Source organism: Cuculus canorus, chromosome 5 (assembly GCF_017976375.1).
Source record: "Cuculus canorus isolate bCucCan1 chromosome 5, bCucCan1.pri, whole genome shotgun sequence".
NCBI classification, from domain to species: Eukaryota; Metazoa; Chordata; class Aves; order Cuculiformes; family Cuculidae; genus Cuculus; species Cuculus canorus.
Genome location: NC_071405.1, coordinates 53,457,951 through 53,477,839, shown reverse-complemented (window position 1 = coordinate 53,477,839; position 19,889 = coordinate 53,457,951). Strand labels below are relative to the sequence as shown.

At 39.5% G+C, this 19,889-nt stretch overlaps 1 protein-coding gene across 1 annotated transcript in view; it reads left to right on the top strand.

Annotated features, from left to right (window-relative positions):
• Nucleotides 1-19,889, top strand: part of LOC104067364 (uncharacterized) — a 51,716-nt gene that overhangs the window by 28,485 nt on the left and 3,342 nt on the right. The window contains exons 20-39 of the mRNA XM_054068129.1: nucleotides 949-1,135; nucleotides 2,581-2,782; nucleotides 3,922-3,952; nucleotides 4,839-4,947; nucleotides 6,335-6,546; nucleotides 7,241-7,324; nucleotides 10,016-10,088; nucleotides 10,699-10,835; nucleotides 11,251-11,382; nucleotides 12,809-12,849; nucleotides 13,566-13,608; nucleotides 14,085-14,169; nucleotides 14,375-14,544; nucleotides 14,666-14,752; nucleotides 15,392-15,429; nucleotides 16,162-16,297; nucleotides 16,981-17,117; nucleotides 17,540-17,762; nucleotides 18,459-18,573; nucleotides 18,959-19,096. Coding sequence (XP_053924104.1) covers nucleotides 949-1,135; nucleotides 2,581-2,782; nucleotides 3,922-3,952; nucleotides 4,839-4,947; nucleotides 6,335-6,546; nucleotides 7,241-7,324; nucleotides 10,016-10,088; nucleotides 10,699-10,835; nucleotides 11,251-11,382; nucleotides 12,809-12,849; nucleotides 13,566-13,608; nucleotides 14,085-14,169; nucleotides 14,375-14,544; nucleotides 14,666-14,752; nucleotides 15,392-15,429; nucleotides 16,162-16,297; nucleotides 16,981-17,117; nucleotides 17,540-17,762; nucleotides 18,459-18,573; nucleotides 18,959-19,096 — 2,380 coding nt within the window. The remainder of the gene's footprint in view (nucleotides 1-948; nucleotides 1,136-2,580; nucleotides 2,783-3,921; nucleotides 3,953-4,838; nucleotides 4,948-6,334; nucleotides 6,547-7,240; nucleotides 7,325-10,015; nucleotides 10,089-10,698; nucleotides 10,836-11,250; nucleotides 11,383-12,808; nucleotides 12,850-13,565; nucleotides 13,609-14,084; nucleotides 14,170-14,374; nucleotides 14,545-14,665; nucleotides 14,753-15,391; nucleotides 15,430-16,161; nucleotides 16,298-16,980; nucleotides 17,118-17,539; nucleotides 17,763-18,458; nucleotides 18,574-18,958; nucleotides 19,097-19,889) is intronic.

Here is a 19,889-nt window from a genome sequence, read left to right as displayed (position 1 = left end):
GGTTAAGTGGACAGTGAGGGGCAGATCATTTCTGGGCTGACAAATAAGATGCTGCTAGGAAAATTCAATGACAAGCATCTTCCTGCATGAACTCCAATTTCATGGAGATAAAATCCATTACCTGTCTATAAGACTTTGCAGAAAAGAAGTTTGGATCTTTTATATCTCAGAGACTGAGGTTACTTAGAACTCACTGTTAAGAATCCTGGCCTGCTTAAGTAGAATTATTTTTTTGTGAATGAGAACTGCCATTCTACTGTTAATAAGCCATATGAAGCACGAGATATACATGTAATGAAGTTTCATACATTGTCTAGATAAATTTTAGAAAGAAAGGCTGCTGCAATTTTAAGCACTTTAGTAGAAACTATTTCCTATCTGATAGTGTCCTCTATTAGATGGTGCAGACAAAATAACACAGTACACAGCAGGACATTATATTGTATTAAACATTTCATGGAAAAGGTGCAGTATAACCTAATACTTCAGACTTTCTCAGTAATATATCAATCTCGGTTAACACTGTGCCACAATACTTGCACTGACAGACATAATTGCCCATTCTAACTTATCTCCTGGCTTCCAAACACATAAGATACCTTAAATATTTTCTTGCTGTGGTTTGATTTTCTAAATAATTCCATACAATATATTAAACACAGGCTCTTTTGTTTATGGAAACTACATGCTTTACCCTAAACTTCAGCAAATCACTTCCATTTTTTTAAAAGCAGTGTCCTGCATCAATTCTCTAACTCTCAAATTGTCTTTACGGCTTGTGATTAGAATCCTCGTTACTATGTGTGGTAATTATGTGTCGAATAACCTTTGATAGGAAGGAAGTGAGTGTATGGATCAGAGTCGCTAAACCTTAACACTAGATAACAATTTGGGAGTTTAAGAAAACCTGGTTGAATTCAAGTGCTAACTGTTTCTGTGGTATTCCAGTCTCTAGATAAGGCATACAGATACTTCTCAGAGCAGAAAATCCCATTCCCTAAAATCTCTTTGACTGAGGAAGACAGAAAAAACCTGAAGGAATGCTACATCTTCCAAGATTCAGATTTACCAGGATGTCCAATCGTGATTTTTCTTCCCCTTGTGAATGATACCTTCCGAGAGTACAAAGCACCTGGTAAGTTACAAGTAGTGGCAAAGCATGAATCAAAAGATACTACTGCCTGCTTCCCTGATTCAGATGGAACATTTTTCTCTGCTGTTGGCTACTTTTGCTAGCTGATTTCATGGTGGAGCACTTCAGAAAATTAAACCTCTTTTTGAGATCCCTGCTAAAGCTGGTCTGTTCATTCATGTCATCTTTGCTGCCCTAAGAGGACAGACACAGCCCTTGTTTTCTGGATGGTGTTTACCTTCCTCTCTCTCCCATTTGTAACATAAAGTGTTGCTAGCTAATTGTAAAAGTGTTTTTTTTCCTGTAAAAAGTATAGCTCTCACAAATTATTTTTTCCATACACGTATTGTCTGTTGTCAAGGGATTTCATCCTACACTTGAGAAGACGTGGTGTCATGTATGAAAGGTGGGGAAGCAAGAACTTGGCTTTCAGGCTGAACTCCTGCAATGTCAAGATCAGTCTGTCTTCTTTTGGCACAGCACCAGCTCAAGGGTCATTTTGCTTACTATTCTGTGTTTGGGGCCTGTTGTTAATTCTCTTTCTGCTAAAGCCACTCATTTTGTCATCCTCTCCTTTACTGCCAGTCACTAGGGTGCCTTTCCTTTGCTCCTTGGTAGCAGGGAGGCAAAGTCTAAAATACTGCTTCTGTGGAATTTGTGAGACACAAGAAGTGGAGAGACAGAGATGGATCCTGCTGGCAGTCCCCCTGAGACTGCATTTGAGATTGTGGGAATTTAACATTTCCATATGTTTCACTTACTCCTTTCTCACTTAAATTCTATTGTTACTAGTGACTCCCCTCCCTCAGCCAGGGTTTGTAGGGGTCTCAGCTTCTCAGGATAAGACCTGCAGTGCTCTGGCAGTGGCTATTGGAGTGCGCTTTCCTGCTGATATCTTTGACTGATCCATGGCTTTAGTAAGACAAGTATTGATGAGTAAACTGTAGATGACCATAACAATACCATCCCTCAGTTCTTCATTCTACCCTTATCACTCAGAATCATAGAATAGTTTGGGTTGGAAGGGACCTTAAAGCCCATTCAGTTCCAACCCCCCTGCTATAGGCAGGGACATCCCACTAGATCAGGCTGCCCAAGGCCCCATCCAACCTGGCCTTGAACACGTCCAGGGATGGGGTTTCTTGCCAGCCTCTGGTCCCTGTCCTGCTGGTTTACTGTTACCTCCTTGTAAGAGAAAAACTCACGTTTCTAACCTGTGCTGAAATAGATGTAATTCGCATGGATATTTTTGCCACCAGAGGTGGCAGACTTCAGACACATAACATTCTCTTGACTAGGGGCAGGATTACGTGACTTGCATTATTTGTGCATTTAAACCCTATGAATTTTCTTCCGAAGAAAAGTCCCCCACTCTGGGCTACTCTGGACAGCTTGTCACTAACTGAGACAAACACTGTGTCACAGCAGCAACTTCTCTTCCTCTCCAGGTGTCAAGCGCTGTTGCTCAGAGATGGAAGGAGGACAACTTGATTTAACCAGTCGCTTTTCCCCCTACTGCATGTTCTCGGTCAGGTATACTGATGAGAATTACCGCCGGCTGCTGAACCTCAGTGAATACAATGTCCTGAACAACTCACAGATGATTATGCAGGCCTTGCAAATTGCGATGCAAAGGAGAAGGCAAAACATGTGCTAATAACCCATCCAACTGCCCCTATCCTCTCAGAGGAGTTTTTAATCCTCTAGGACACAGAAGGGACTTCATAGCTTTCTGAACATTGGTCTTTCTACACTACTGAAAGGAACTACCTTAGCTGGCTCAGTTGTTTTTTTCCCATTCCCAAGAAGTGGCCTCTATAGGTAAAGATATTGCCTGGGAAACTTTTACATATGCTTTGTTTCCTAAATCAAGGTTGTCTCTTTACCTAAAATCCTTGTTAGATTTTTAAAATGCTGTTATTTTGAACCTAACTTGTTATAATATATTATATATAGGAAAATGATTTTTTACCACCACAGTGCTACAGTAATGCAACCCAGCCAACGCACCTACAGGCAGTAAGAAGGCTTCTGTTCCCCACAATTCTTCATGGAACACAGGGTGCATCCAACCCTGCAAAATGAAGAACAGCTGACTGGGAGCTGGCATCAGATCCCTAGGTCAGCTCTGTTTTGCGAGTGTTCTGAAGAGCAGCCGAAGAAGTTAGGAATGTAATAGGAACAAGTGTGTGCATGCAGCCAACCTTTTGAATTCTGTACACCTCCTGGGCATTCCTGGACTGTGAATGAATCATATGTAGATGGGATGGAGAAACTTAGGAGAAAGTGGTGTAATATTTTTCATGTAGGATTTTTTTTTTCAAGCAAAAGTTGTAATTTGGGTGCATCAAAATTTCCTGTGAATTTGTCAGTTTGGATTGCTTTGTGTTGAGACACTATATTAAAACATCAACATCATATTTTGAAGTTGGGATTTTTTTCCCATTTGAGTTACTTCTCATATTAAACTTCCTTTCTTAAATTAAAATGAAAAAGTGTTTGAAAAGAAAATATTTGGTTCAACTAGACAATGCAAACTGTATTGTTTAACTCAATGCAATTTGTTTAAACAGTTTAGAACCTACGCTCATCAACAAAAATGCTTATTTATTTCGTTCAGTGTGTTCAAACTGTGTGGATAAGCAAGAGTGAGTTAATAATCTGCAATAACTAAGACCATCTTAAAACAATCTGAACATACCTCCCATGGGATTGAGTACTAAACCACCAATAACGATTGTTGTGGGTTTGTATTTTCAAACTTTCTGCATTTTCTCTTTTATGGAAAGTGTCTTTTCTGAACTGTTGAGAGTGCTGAGGGTAAGCTGTAAAAATTATAAATCTATGACAACCTTTTCATTCCAAAATGAAATTGAAAGTAAAATTGAAAGTACACTTTTAAAAAGTTTTGTGTCCTAATGACAGCTTGGAAAATTTTGAACAAAGAGGCTATTTAATGGAAATAAATCTGTCAGTTAAATGTCATAATCTGGGGCTAAAATAAACCAGGGTTAATGTTTAGGTAAGTTGAAACATTTCATGTTAACATTGTATGAAATTTCTTTGTTTCAAAACATATCTTCTTTTTAATAGACCGCCTACCTCATCAGCCCAGGAAACCCTACATGAAAATAATAGGTTTAATTTACAGTCAAATAACATGCTTGGCTTGGTGCAAAATGACATGGAGAGTTTTCATTTTGGCAGCAAACAATGACAAATTATCTTTACGAGTTTGTTCACAGTGACTTTTGTCAACACCTTTGTTATTTATGATGTTCAATCAAACCTTAATTTTTTGTGCAACTGTAGCCTAATGTTGCAAGCCTAAGGATCAGAGCATAAATATTACCATTTAAAACTCTTTCGAAAGAATATGCACTTCTACTGGTTTTTTTTGTTCTGAGGTAGTTTCACTAGGCATAACCAGGCATACAGTCCTATGTGCTCTGCATATAACCCTTTGAGTGGCCTCCATTTGAACCTGAAATTGCAGGTGTGAAAAAATAAAGACAGTTTTTGACCATAAATTCATGCCACCTCCAGCTCTGAAGAAATGTTAGTTCCATGCAAATATTTCATGTATACAATACCAGACAATAAAGGCTGTTTCCAAAATAAATTATAAAATATAAAATATTATTGTTCCACATATTCAGGCATTTCAGTAATACACTCCAGGTTCACAATGTATTCCTTGGTCCAGGAAAATAAAACTGTGGGTATATCTGCAAAGAGCACAAGAGCATACCAAATATTTGCTATGAGCATTGTGGATAAAGAAATGCCTCAGAGACCAACTACAGGGATACAAAGTGAGCCATGGTTTCTTGCTTCTGCAAGGGCTGTTTCTGATGAGGATTGGAAATGTTATTCATGAAAACGAAAGCTTTTTTGGCTACCGGCACTGTGGAAGTGTCAGTCTCTGAGCCCCAGTCCTGGTGGACAATCTGGTTTATAGCTTAGCCCTCCAAGAAGGTGATGTGATAAAGCATTGCCTTTAACTATGACTGAGAGATGCAGATGTTCCTGAGGGTTCTCTGTGACTTAACGAAAAATGCATTTCATCAAGCTACACAATTGCAGCTGGCACACGGAGAAAACATGACCTGTATGTAGACACATCCCTTCACAGTATTGTGAAATAACATAGCCTATAGCAAAAATTCATTCTATCAAATTGACCGTGAGGACTGTTGATGTTATTTTGCATGAGGATGTGAAACTGTGTTGGATGATAACAGTATTTAACCAGTAAGCTTGAGAATGCTGAGGGAATGGATAGCTTCTTGCTTGTAGGTAATATACAAGGAAAGCCAAAGGATTCCCTTCCCCCAAGCATTTTTGATATGTTATGGCTCGCTGAACATACAACAGCCTTTAATTGCTCTTTTTTTTTGAGGTCCCATTGAGTTGGGACCTGTGCCAGTTTTCATGGCATGGGGCTCGGCTGAGTGCTCACAGAGGCAGGTGCAGGTGTCCTGCTGTGGTGGTGGTGGTGTTGCAAGAGTGCTGAAGAAGGTGCAGAGGGCGGTATGTGTGATTGGTGCTGAGATTTGCCTCTGGCAGCCAGGTTCATTAGGTCAAATATGGGTTCTTAAATGCAGATAGATTACAGCCAGAGTCAGTCTCAGCCAGAAAATGATACTGTATCCACAGGGCATGAAGCAAAACCAAGGAAAGTTATTGCTTCAGGACTCTTCATCTAAACAAAAATAACAATAACAAACCATTGGAAAGAAGGGGAGAAGAATATGACTTGAGAAGACTCTAAGCCCTGGTGGACCAAGACTGAGTAGATATAAACCACCATAGCATTGTGTCTGCTCTGTATACCTGGACCTGGGATTGCAGAGACATGTGGTATAGAAACCCTTAAAACCACCTTTTGCAAGAGCCAGTTTAGTCTGAGAGCAATAGTGTCATCCCTTCTTTTTTTACCTGTTTTTCTCTACTGCTCACTGTCACAGATAACCTAAATCCTATTAATGTACCATTGCTGCTTCTTATTGCAGAGTATGTATTTCTGTAGGCTTTGAGGTCTTCCTAAGTGGAAAGTTCAGCATTCAGATGAGAGGGAACTCTTCTCTTACCATTAGTCAAAATACTGTCAATGGCCAGTTTTGGGCAAAATGACTCAAACAACATACTTCCACCTGCTATGCAAGCAGTGTTATTTTTTTCCTACTTATTCAACCACAGGATTCAGTTTCCTAGTACAAGAAAATGGGAGGGGAATAAGTGGGTTTAAGAAATCAAGAAGAGGTGGGGCTCTGAGTCAGTTTATAAAAAAGAGTTGCTGGACTGCATATGTGTCTGTGGAAGCTGGGAGACGTGAAATTGCATTGCCAGAGATAACACGGGCCGCACATGTGACAGCAGCGACAATGGAGCAAGATGGAATTTTTTCTCAGGTAAGAAGGGTGCAGAGCTAAGCAAGGCATCTGGGATCTCAGCTGATTACACTGCATATAGTGCAAAGATACTACTATATAGGAGTATACACATACTACACGGTGCAAAGGTACTAATTTCTCAACCTGTCATTCAGTATAAATGACCCTGCACGGGATGAAGAAAGCCAGTACTTCAAGAGTTCATTAACAAAAATTTTAGAAGTGATAGCAATCCATAGGCAGGAAATGAAAATTGCTTGGGGAGTAAAGCTTATTTACAAAGAAAACATTTTGTATATTTGGGGGGGCTTCTTAATTTTAGACACATGATATATGCAATCCTAGAATAGGTGTTAAACAGCGTGGAAATGTCCTTCAAGGTGAAAGATCAATGACAGGATATGTTTATGGGAGACAGGTTTGCTGTTCCTTTAACAGCTGGGCTGGGAGCTGCCTTCCCTCTGCTTGTGTCATGCAAAGGGTGGACCTTACCTGGCTGCTATGCATCTGCTCAGGTTTACTGGGGCAAGCACGGACGCAGGCAGTGGCAGCGGGTGCAGTAGGAAACACCTGTACCTGTCAAGGCTCTATGGCCAGCACTGACCTTGGACTTTCCTTTGCTGCCATTCTGCAGTTCCCAGTTCCTCATGAGGACTGATTTTAAGAGACAGTATGTTTTTTCCAGGGATGACATTGGCCTTTTTTCTTGCAGGAGCTGGTCACTCAAACCACTTGTCTAGGAGAAGGAATTACGTTGCAAAATCATGATGGAGAACAGCGGAATCCTCTTACAAAGGTAATGCAAAAGAGAATTTCAAAAGAAAACCATATAAGAGACTTTCCTGCTGGGTGGAGCCTGAGTGAGAACAGATAGGGTTCAGCGTCTGCCTAACAGTCTAATTAGCTACTGTAGCCCATCCAGCTCCCTCTGTGGAATGCCGTCTCACTTATCATTTTGATTGCTTCACTTACAAAGTCTTGCTTCATGTTAAAGTCCTAGTGCTGTTTTCTATCCTAGGCACATGGGAAATGAATTCTTTTTTAACAAGACTAATATCTTTAATAAAGGATGGGTTTAAATAGGCTTTCTGCTACATATGTCTTGCTGAAGCACAAGGACAAATTTATTGCCAGTGTCGGTAGCAATAGCTGTAAAATTGTGCCACTTAACTTCCACAAAGGTTATGGCACAATCTTGAAGTGAATTCTCAACACCTGATTTGTTGGATTAATCCTTCTTCCGGCCTCTACAAAAAACTGATAGTTTCCCAGGAGGTTCTACACACATTATATGAAAACTTCTCTCTAGGAAATGAAAGGACAAAGGGTGCTGAAAAAGATCTTTTTTTACCTTTTTCTCTCTAGTTGGTGGATATTTAGTAATAATTAGGAACTCTCCCTTGTTCTGTTTGTGTTAAGTTTCTGACCAACAAGTCTCCTGTTTATAGCTTAAGGAATAACAACCCTTCTGTTGATTAGTTGAATGGAAAACCCAAAGATGATAAAATACAACCTAAAATTCAACTCTCTAGGCTGCAGGGATCATGACAGGTTCAGAAGAACAAAGTAAACCCCTCAAATTTTTTAAGCAAAACTCACTCTGCTCACGGGATTTGTGCCATTTGTTATTTATACCTCTGTGATGTCTAAGCCAAGGCTCCCTGGTTATGACAGGGCACGTCCACGTGCCTGAGTACTTTGTTTCAGTCTGCACTACCTCCATGGTATTTTCTGATCACTACAAGCCATGAAGGTGACTCCAGGGGACTTGATCCCTGAAACTGAGTTAAGCCCTTCCAGGAAAGTGCCTTCTGCAAAGCCAGCCACTGGCAGCACCAGTTACTGGCTGTGTAATTACTGAACACTTTCCACCTGTACCTGCCTCATTTCTATCCTCAGGAGTTAGGTTATGGACATGAATTCAAGTGCCTTTGATGGCCTTATGCATACCTGTTCTTTGGACTCTTGGCAGTGGTTTAACAACCTTGATTTGCACAGCCAGTCACCTGCTATGCAGCTCACCAGTACATATGTAACTGGTCCCTTTTCCTAGAATGGGGTGCTTTGGATACCTAGAAGCTAATTTTACTTGTTTCTTCATTAGCTTACTTGCTAACTGCCCCCAGTCTCAACAACATATATTTGTTAGCACTGGCTACATGCACTAATATAGTGAAGTTAAATATTATGAGACACATCACATTAACATATATTGCATCGAGCCTGTGAATACTGATACAGTCCACTTTTTATGGACAGTAAGAACAGGACATTATTAACACAGTACATACCAATTCGCTTTGCTCAGACAACTATACTAGAGCAGAAGTCCTGCTCTCATTTCCCACAGTAGCTGTGTCACGCTTCTTTCTTAGTGGGAATAATGAGGTTAGTGTCATGCTAATGCCACTGGCGATGGTCTTTTTATAGTCACTACCTTTTTATAGTGTCACTGCCTGTCTGTGGCCCTGTAATTGCACTAAATGCCTTCTGCATTTTACAACTTCTGGAGCAAAATTTTCCTGCTAATTTCTGTTCCAACATACTGTGTTTTTTCCTCCATACTATAAGTAGAAATAAAAGGTTAGGTGGAAATGGAGATTTTTGGTATTTATTTGTTTATTTTATGGTAAGAGAAGAAGGAATGTGGACTCACATATGTGCTCAACATGAGACCAGAACAGCAATATAAGAGGCTAAGAAGTCAAGCATAAAGTCTTAGTATTGGAGACATGGTCTAATGTGAAAGAAGGAAGCCAAAGGAACAAACAAGAATTTCTTAGCAGGTATGAAACAACGTGTTTGCACTTCTTATGCAGAACAGTGCAAAGAAACTCCATAAGCAAGGAGTTTACATGGTTCAAAACTAGAGAAAAACTGCTCACAGTGAAAAGTTGGAGGTGAGTGGGGCAGTAATGTTGCAGTAAGTGAAAAGCACACACTGAGTGAGTAGCATGTTGGAAGTGCAAAGCAATGGTCTCTTCCTCTAACATTAAAAGCAGCATGAGGAACAGAAGTCAGCATTTAACTCTGGAGGTTACTGTAGGAATATGAGAAAATCATATCCCATGGCCCAGGAGACTGAACAGTGTAACGACTGGATGGGAGGTGATTCCCATGATGATAATTTCATCACTTCCAAAAAGCCTAAGTCAGCTTTTCATATTCTATCTTGGAAATTTAACAAGTAAATCTTCTCCCAAACTGAGTCTGAGTGTTACAACTTTGTGTAGCTAGATTTTAGTTAGAAAGGAAATACATTCTCTATGATAATACAAATCCACATATCATTCTTTCAATCTAGCACTTGATTTAGATATTAATAAGAAAATAAACTTATTGGCCATTTCATAGTCACACAGAAAAATTCAACTGAGTTATTCATTATTTGGGTATTTCTCTCGTGCAATCATTTCTGTCTTCTAAATGTGCTATTTACTTCTAGCATTCATTCCTGTGTTTTGTATGTTTCTTTTTCACCCTGCAGGTAGAATCATCTCTGTGTTACTTACTTACTGTAAGAATCATAAGAGCAAGAAACATCCATCAGGCAGATGTTTGTAAGTATCTGTAGTGCATTCTATGACCCCTGTCATGGGGTACTAGCTTGTCTTGCACAAGGAAAAGTTCTTTCTAGATTTCTTCCATGAATGGAAAAACACCTCTCAATGACATGGTGGTTCTAGCAATGAATGTAGTGTGTGGCTCTTCTTTGCATCAGCCGTGTTCTGTGCAAAGGTAACACAAAGTTGTACCTATTGCACATATTTCTCTGCATCCCTAAAGACAGCAAGGAAAGCTCTGCAGTCTGTTGAAAACAAGAAATGTGAGAAGGTTCCTTAACCCCTTCAGATTTAGAGTGCTGTGGTTGTCTGGAATTATTTTATCCTGGGCTAAATTGATTGATGACTTAAAAGGAGAAGAAAACCCTTTGTTTTTAATGCATTTATTATGTATCTACTCACATTTATCTAGATGCATCTATTCAAAGAAGAATGACACTCTTTTTTCTTCTTTTCTATTACTAAATTTGTAATGTTTATATTGGACAAACATGTCATCATGTATCATAGTGTCTGTCTTTGAAAGCAAAGCTTCATGTTGCACAGTTCACTTTTTCTTCCAGAGCAAACCCTCATTTTAGATGTGTTTGTGTTTTTTAACACACAGTAAGCCGGTCTGATTGCTATGTGAGCCTGTGGCTGCCAACTGCTTCAATCAACAAATTTCGGACTAAACCCATCAGCAACTGCAAAGATCCAGTCTGGAACGAAACCTTCTACTTCAGGATCCAGAGTCAGGTCAAGGTACTGAGCTGTGACTTCCCTGTTAGCCATGATCTAGGGAGCAACGGCCATGTTTTATCCTTTTGCAAAGGGGGCATAAGTAATTTTGTCAAGCGGCAGGGAAATATGCAAAAAGATGTGAGAATAACACATATTCTCCCAATGGTTTTCCATGCCATGAAAGACAAGTATCTCTCTCAACCACAGATAGAATATGACATTTGAGATGCCTGTGATTTCACCTCATTCCTCCTAGGAGGCAGATATGTACAAGGAGTTAATTTCTTCTCCACCTCCCTCCCTTCATGCTCTTTTTCTTTAAGCCCTCCCACTCATCACATCAGCTGACTAAAATGGCTTTCCCCAGGATCTCCTGCTTTGAATGAAACCTGACACATTTCCAAAGTCCTTCCCTTCTCTTTGCTTCCTTTCCCAGAATGTGCTGGAGCTGGCGCTGTATGATAAGGATGTGATTACTCAAGATGACCACCTCTTCACGGTGTACTTTGATATAGCCAAACTTTCCCTGGGAGATCAAGTCTTCATGCACTTCAAGTGCGATCCACAGGTGAGGTCTGAATGAAGAAATGGAATAGGCTGGCAAGAATGTGTTTGTCTGCTTTTTTGTCTAAAATCTTATTTGCAAAATCTTACTTTTTCTTTCTTGTGTATGGACTGCCCTGCCACATGAAAGGGAGTTGTTTTACCATCTGACATAAGAGAGGCTCTTGGTGCTGGCCACAGACTCACAAATCTCAGGTGTCTTTGAAAAATTGTCGATTTGCTGAGTCTGCCCCCATCAAGGATCGAGTGTGTCCATGCCAGTACATGATGCTTTTTGTCATCACTTATTACTTAACCTAGTAATTAGGAAGTAACAACTAGGATCAGAACCAGGTGTCAAACCAGACTAGTTGGTAATTATGGGCATGGGTGTTTAAATAAGGTGTCTAAGTCAAGCCACTCAGCTTGGCCACAAGAAGTATTCCCATTTTGAATGTCCGAGGTGGCTCTGAAAGTCATACATGCCTCCTCCTGATATGTTCTATCTGTTCATCTCCTTTTACAGTTCCCTCCCAGTCTCCTGTGCATCTGTCATGCACCATTCAGTTGATTGACATCCTTGTCTACACACACCTAGACTCCACTCTGCAGTTAATTTTCTTTAAATGCCATATTTGACCATTTCTTTCTCTGTAAAATACCACCAGAGCAGTGCGTAAACTTCCACTAGCCCTTAGTAAAATAGAAACATTCAGCTAGTTGTAACCAGCTCATCACTGCCTGGTTGGTTACAGGTGCTATATCCAAGCCTTCCATTATAGAGTTTGCATAGCTACAATAGTTAGGGTTCATACCTATCAGGGCCTCATAAATTTTTTTTTTGTCCTCTATTAATAACTTTTTGGCGTAATAGGTAATTTGAGCAACTAAGTAACCTACAGCATGATCTCACTTCTCTGTTCATCATCCCTTCTGTCCCCACCTTTATTTTCCTCTTTCCTGTACTTTCTGCCACCTAGGGGTTATACTCTTCTCCAGCACTCCACAGACCAGGCCTTAATGTTAGGTTTATCTCTGCTCCGATGCCCTCAACACATTGACAGATAAAGTAGTGTCCTCTTCCGCAGCTGCTTTGCATGTCATCATTTTCCCTCCTTGCACCAGAAGACTTTGGCTGCTCCCCTTATCAGGCTGTCTTTCTCTTTGCTGGCAAACTTTGTATGAGACAACCTCTCCACCTGGGTCTATCCCAGCAGAAGCAGGCAAGCCAACTACTTTCTTTGTTAAAAAATGCTATCACAGCCACTCAGAAACTTTCTATCAGTAATCTTGAGGCTCAAGGTACAAAGATGTGAGGTGGTGGGTGCCTCTATTTGAAATGCTCTGCCTGTCACAAACAGTGTGTGCATACCTACACCGTGAAAGCAAGAAATTTTATTATGAGAACTGCTAGTAGAGTAGTACCAAACCAAATTTCCTTTATTTTCCAGAGACAAGAGGAGCTAGAGGTTGGATTTGCATTGGATAATATGTGAGTAAATATAAAATACCACATTATCATCAGCACAAAGAAACAGCACTTCAGAGGCGTGAAATAACCTAATCTAATTGTTCAAAGTGCGTCATTCCTTGATGATGCTGATGATGGACATAGTTTCCTGAGGAATCTACTGTGAGCTGTGTGATGAATTGGTGCATGCCAGGATGACCTTCCATGAACTTCTGGCAGACAGGGACAACACCCTAAAACGTTTTCTTTGCTTGGTGTAATGAATACTATTTAAGACCAGGATACCAGGACTGCTGTTCTGTTGTGCGTTTGTCTTTGAGAACAGCAGAGGGTTTCACCATCCTGTAAAGCACAACACAAAATAATGCACTGGATTTATGACCTAGAGCCTTTCTGTCCCATCCTCAGACAAACTGCAGGTTTTAAAAAACTGGATTCTATAAAACCATCCACAGCCTAAACTTGGGGCTCAGCATAAAATCATTACATGTTTTGGCTCAGCAATGCCTTTTTTTTTTTTTCTTTCTGAGCTCCAGGACTAGATGAACCAGTAGGATGACAATTGTGCCTTGACAGAGTAGAGTGAGGAAACTTGTAATATAAATCTCCTGGGACTTTTCTTTCAAATCCAATATGAAGCTAAAATAAGCAAGAGAAAAATCAGAAGGGTGTGGCTCATGAATGATACTATAATTATACTGAATTATTAAAGAAGTATTTTTCTTTCTGTTTCCTAGTTCAGGCCCTCTTGAAACCATCATTACTAATGGAGTATTGGTGGTGAGTGTTATGTTTTGTCACCTTTCTTGTCCTGTTCCCACCCTTGTTTCCTTTGACTCACAGTCATCAGGCTGACATACCCTTGAACTGAACAAAGCCAGCACCGAAACATTGCAATTTCCCATTTCGTCATCTGTCTCACGACGCATCCTTGTGGATGGCACCCATGGAGAGACCACAGCGGGAACAGCAGGGACATCCTTCATACTAGTATCTCTCTGGTATTGTAGAAGCAACATATCAAATAGGTTTAGGTCTCAGATATCAGTGGAGCAGTGAACTCCCCCTTGGACATAATGCCTCCTGAATTCCCATGTTGTCAAAGAAACAGGGTTTCTCCCATGCCAGGCACACGTAATTTCTTATATTCAAAACTGTTCTTTTTACATGGGAACTTTCTTACCATGCCATTTTCTCATTTACTTAATCAGTTATATATTATAATTGAGGTATTTTATTGTTCATTTCTCTTACAGTCTCGCAAAATCTGCTGCTTGGAAGTCCAGGTGATTGAGAAGAAGAAGAAAAAGAAGAAGAAAAAGGAGAAGAACTCTTTATCAAGTGAGGTTATTTCACCATCACCTGTTTTTAAATCATCACATACTAATATTATGAAGGCAAATGTCTTAATTGGCTTACTGTAAGAATAAAAACAAAAAAACCCACTCCAAAACATAAGAATAGACTTGTAATATACACTCTGTAAGAACTTTGGTTTCCGACATTGATGAGAAAAGTCTTCTGTGTCTGCTTTTTGCTTCCTTAGAAAAAGAATTCTCCTTTAAAGTGCAAGGCTCTTATGAGGGCACCCAAGACATTATGCTGGGATCTGATCTAGTCTTCAGCTCCTCCTCTCCTGCTAAATTCCACTATGCCAGATACAAGCAGCCAACGCTAGATGTTATGCTACCAGGAAAGAAACCACCTCCCTATGCAGTATGTTATAATTGGACTTTATAAAAGTTAATGGTGGCATGTAAAGTAACATGCAACATGAATAATAACATTAATTTGCATTGCTTAAAATATAAACTTGGATATATTTGTATTTTTCTAGCACTCCTGTGTGTATGATACAAACTCAGTCTCTCCAAATGTGGAACTTCATTCCCTCCCAAGTGGAAAAAACGTGATCTTAGCAGAGGTGACTGACTGCTCTTTTGTGGGATAGGTTGAGAAACCTAAATGCAGAGGTCTGCATCCCCCTGATTACCAGAGTGTTCTCTGATGATGAAGGCGTGCAGACAGAAATGCCATAATTTAACAGTTGTGGATCTTTACGTGATGAGGCTAGGTTGTGCCTTGTTCTGCTTCAGTGGGTGTGGGAATGAAGGGGATATTGTTACTCCATCTTTAGCATCTTTCTTCATGCTAAACTTTATGACCATGCTTTGCAAAGCACTTTTAGATCCACAGTTAAAAAAAAAACCCATACAAAATGAAAGGATCACTGCTGTTGTAGTGCATAAGCCACAGAAAGGGACAAGCAAATGCTGCTGTGTAGAACAGCAGTGTGGCTGCTGCCTGGCTGCCTAAGAGAGTTAATGTTGATAGGGACTGATTAGGTATATATTACCATTCCTTTCCTCTGTAAACGGCAGTTGCTATATTCACTAGAATGCATTGGGAATTGCTGAACAACTCCCCTGACAATAAACCGTGTGGTCAACTCACATACACTCTGGATTATTCAGAGCTCCTTATTTGTACATGCATTGCTAGGATGGCACAAGCTAAAATTCTTCCTGGAGCTGCTTACATTGTTTGCATTCTTGCTTTCCAGGACAAAGGATTTGATTTATATGTGAAGGCAGAAGACTGGTAAGATACTTGGCAACTCTTGCAGGCTAACTTATCCTTAGCTGAACTTGTCTCACCCTTTGCTCTTTACTGGAGAGGAGACACACAGTAGGACAGTAGGTTGCGTGACTGGGTGATGCAGAATTCACATGAACTGAAAGCAAACTATATGCATAAAATTAACGATCTGTACTGACACATGAATAATGAAAAAGATACATAAAATTGAAAAAAGTAACATTACAAGCTATGAACACATGTATACATATATTACACATGTATATACATGTAATATACATATATTACATGCAAATAACATGAGCTGTTATGCTCGACATAGTCTTTAACCTTTTCTTTAATACTGTGTGATACTGTAGCTGATCACCTGGTACTGCTGATCATGAAGTAGGTGAACTTTGCTGCCTACTTAAAGACAAATATGAATTTTTCCTACGGCTCTCAGTGCAGGCTAAAGTATGAGAGAATTTAGACAGCAGATGTCTCATAAACTAAATGCAGGAATGTCTTCCCTCAGCTGTTTTGTTTTGGTTTTTTTTATATAACTACTTAGAAATGTGGTAGTTCCTCTTTCCATCATTCCTTCATGCAGTATTGTATACATGCTTGGGAGGGTAGGAAAGGCTCCTGTAGATGCAATACTTGCAGATCCAGTTAATTTCCTTGTACTGAAAACTCTGAGCTTGTCTACTAACAATAAAATGAAATATTCCATTTTCCTGATCTCTTCTCCAGCCCCGATCAACTTGATGTGCGTTTAGGGTTTGATCTCTGCATGCAGGAGCAAGACTTTCTAAGCAAAAGGCAGAAGTATGTTGCTCCCGCTCTGAAGAAGGTCCTGCATTTGGAAAAGGATCTGCTGGGTCATGAGGTCAGTAAGGCAAACATCCAAACATTCAAAACACCTAATGAGTGCTCAGCAGTAGGGGCATAACAGCCTAATAAGACTTCTTTTTCTTCCCAATTAAATTATTTCTGATCTTCCATCATTTTTCATCAACATTCACTTCCAATACTGCCCCAATACCTCTAATCTCACCCTGCCATCTGTATCCTTTGCAGCCGTAATCCTGACTTTAACTCTTCTCCTCCTATACCTTCATTGCAAGCGAGACTAGATATTCCTTATATATAAATGGCTTCTTCACAGTCTTTACCACTGTTATCCTTGTTGATAATCCTTCCTCATCTGTTCAACCTATGAGATTTCTTTTCAATTCCTGCCTTTAAAACTGCTTGGTTTTTTTCACTGTTACTTTCTCTTTTGGCCTTGCATTCATGCATTTTAATTTGGTTTTTTTACCAAACACCTGTGCTGAACACACTGGAGGCAAGTTTCAATTATCTAAGCAAATACTGTCATTACTTTTATTCCCATTCTCCTTTATGAAATATATGGTAGCTTATATTCCAGTAGGAATCAATACGAAAGAAATCTGTGGCTGGGGACATGTGGTGGTGCCAGGCTTTGTGTAGTAATAGGTTTCTCTTAGAGCCACAGTCAACTGCAGTCCTCTGTTTGATGCCAGCCCTTTCTGTTCGTGCGTTATACAGACCCCAGTGGTGGCCATCATGACTACAGGAGGAGGGATGAGATCTTTGACTGCACTGTATGGCAGTCTGCGGGGACTCAAGAAACTCAATGTCTTGGACTGCGCCACATACCTGACTGGCTTGTCTGGTACTACATGGTAAGTAGGACTGCGCAGCTCTGGGCTGGGGTCTTCCTGATGGCACCAATGCACTAAAGTAGACTGGGACTGACATGCAGTAGCCTGCTTATAATACCTTCTCAGCAATCCTGTTTTTTTGTTCTTCTTCAAAAATTGACAAATTGAAGTCTTTCCATGGGGGAAAGTCACTTAATTCGAAACAGCACAAACCCAAGTGTTTTTCTAAAAACCCCTTACAGAAAATTGCTCAAGTCATTTGACAGGAGTAATGACTGTGTCTTCAAAAGTAACGTGATAGTTTCTTAAGGAACTGAAGACAGGAAACCTTTACTTAATTTCAAATCAAGAACTTAAAATAGAAACATAAAATGTATCCATTGCCTGCTTCAAACCTTGGCATATTATTTTCCCTCTCTTCATTTTGTATTTCTCTTTCCTAGGACCATGTCAAACCTGTACAGAGATGCTGACTGGTCACAAAAGGATCTTGACAAGCAAATCAGCGAGGCTCGAAAACATATGACAAAATGCAAAATCAATTCCCTTTCCTTGGAGTATGTGAAGTATTACAAAAAGCAACTGTGTCAACGGAAAAGGGAGGGCCGCAAAACATCTTTTATAGATCTCTGGGGGCTTGTCCTGGAATCTTTGTTGCATGATGGGGTACAGTATGTCATAAAGCAGCATTTACAGTGCTTTACAATTTTCTGAAAATTTCTGGAGAAGATATTTTCTTGTTTGTTTGAGAGAAGTAGTTTGTTGCAAGACCATGTGTATGCAAATGTGTAGCTGTTTCAAAAACATTTGGTGGCAGTCTTTTAGATATCCAACCATAGTGGGAATCAAAATTCTTTCTTATGAGATTTTGGATATGTTTTTCTGAGAAAACTCCAAGATTGACATTTTGAAAAAATACTGTATTTTAAGATTCTTTTGGCATATATATTTTATTTAGAAATAGCAAAATTACATACATTATCTTAATGCCCATTATCTTAATGTGAGGTATTAACAAATGGACTTGTAGATTTTTTAAATATGTGGGAGTTCTTAAATAAACTTGCAGGATAACATGTTTAGCTGGTTTACACCAAAACTATTGCTTTCTGCTCTTCAACATCTCCTTCCTTTTTCATCTCAATGGATCATCAAATAATCTGGCACCAGATTGGATGCCTGCAGATATTTCAGTAACAGAATGCTTAAAGGATTTTGAAAAACAGGGAGCATTCCATACTCTAAGCCCAGCATGCATTATACACTAAAGGCAGAAAAATTTCTGCCGTACAAGCTTAGATGTAAAGAAAATATTTCTGTGCAAATTCTCATCTTAATATAACCCTATTTCTGGAATCGCAGAAAGACAACCATAGACTCTCTGATCAACAACGGGCCATTGACCATGGTCAGAACCCATTGCCTATTTATACTGCAGTCAATGTCAAGAACAACTATAGCACTTTGGATTTCAAAGGTAATTATGAGACTTCTGAGAGTGATTTGTCTTTGTATTTAAGCTGGTAAATCCTGAGCTGGTCTTTTTAGATAGTCTTAAAAAAGTTCTCTCATTTAAACACCAAAACTTCAGCTGATGTGTATTCAAATAATGTTTTTGTGGATAAGTAAATTTTGACTATCTATACAAGAGGCTTACAAATATTCCAAACACTTCTCATGTTCATGAGCTTTCATTTGTACCATGCTTATAATTCATTCTTATTGCTTTGAAATATTAGACTTAACTACAGAAATGGTTTTAATTTTTAACTCCTTTCATTCCCGTGCTAGCAACTTCATTATTATCTACAGCTAAAGGGCTGTACTCAAACATTGGTTTTGTCTTGTGTTCCTTTTCACAGAATGGGTTGAATTCACTCCTTATGAGGTGGGATTGCAGAAATATGGAGCTTTTGTTCGCACTGAGGATTTTGGCAGTGAGTTCTTCATGGGTCGGTTGATGAAGAAGATCCCTGAATCCCGGATCTGCTTCTTAGAAGGTAAGCTATTGTCTTAATAACACCTGAACTATTATTTTTAATTTTGAACTATATAAAGTAAGCACTAATAATGCACTAGTGCATGACTGACAGGGCGGTTTCACCATAAATATCTCATTGCTAAATTAATACTTACTATAATGGATTCGGTTTACTGTAAAAAAAGAAATCATTCAGAGACAGACAAATGGTTGTTTTCATTTTTTAAGCTAGTTTTGAATAAAAATGTAGTATCACTTCCAGTCAAACAACAAAATTCAGGTCCCTGAGAATCCATGGATCAGATCACGCTCCTCCAGAAGGGTGAATTCCAGCCCCTTTTGCCTGTCTCATATGTAGTCAGTAATTTGTGTGCTTCATACAGACAGTTTACATGAGCCTTTATGCTTATTCTCTGCAGCATCAGGGTGTGTTTGAGCATGCAAGGTGCAGAAAGTCTGATTTGGTCACACACCTCTGGCTCCAGTTCTTATGCTGCCTGGATAAGCCTTGGCTAAAGCAGCATCGTGAGATCCAGAAGCATTTTTGCTGTTGACTGAAGTGGACCATGGATACATGTTTTCCAGACAAAGAGACAAGCTGTTAACTTGTGACTGGCTTGAGATCCAAACTTCTCTTAAACTTGCCACTTCACTTAGACCGAGGGAGATGCTGTATTATTTCAGCCTAAACTCATGCTGGAAGTGCATAACCAAAAAAACAGTGAGAAATTGTGCCTAAGGAATAACCAGAGATATTGTTTCTTAGGCTTAAAAATCTCAAAACTGATACCTTGGTGTTTTAACAGGCTTAT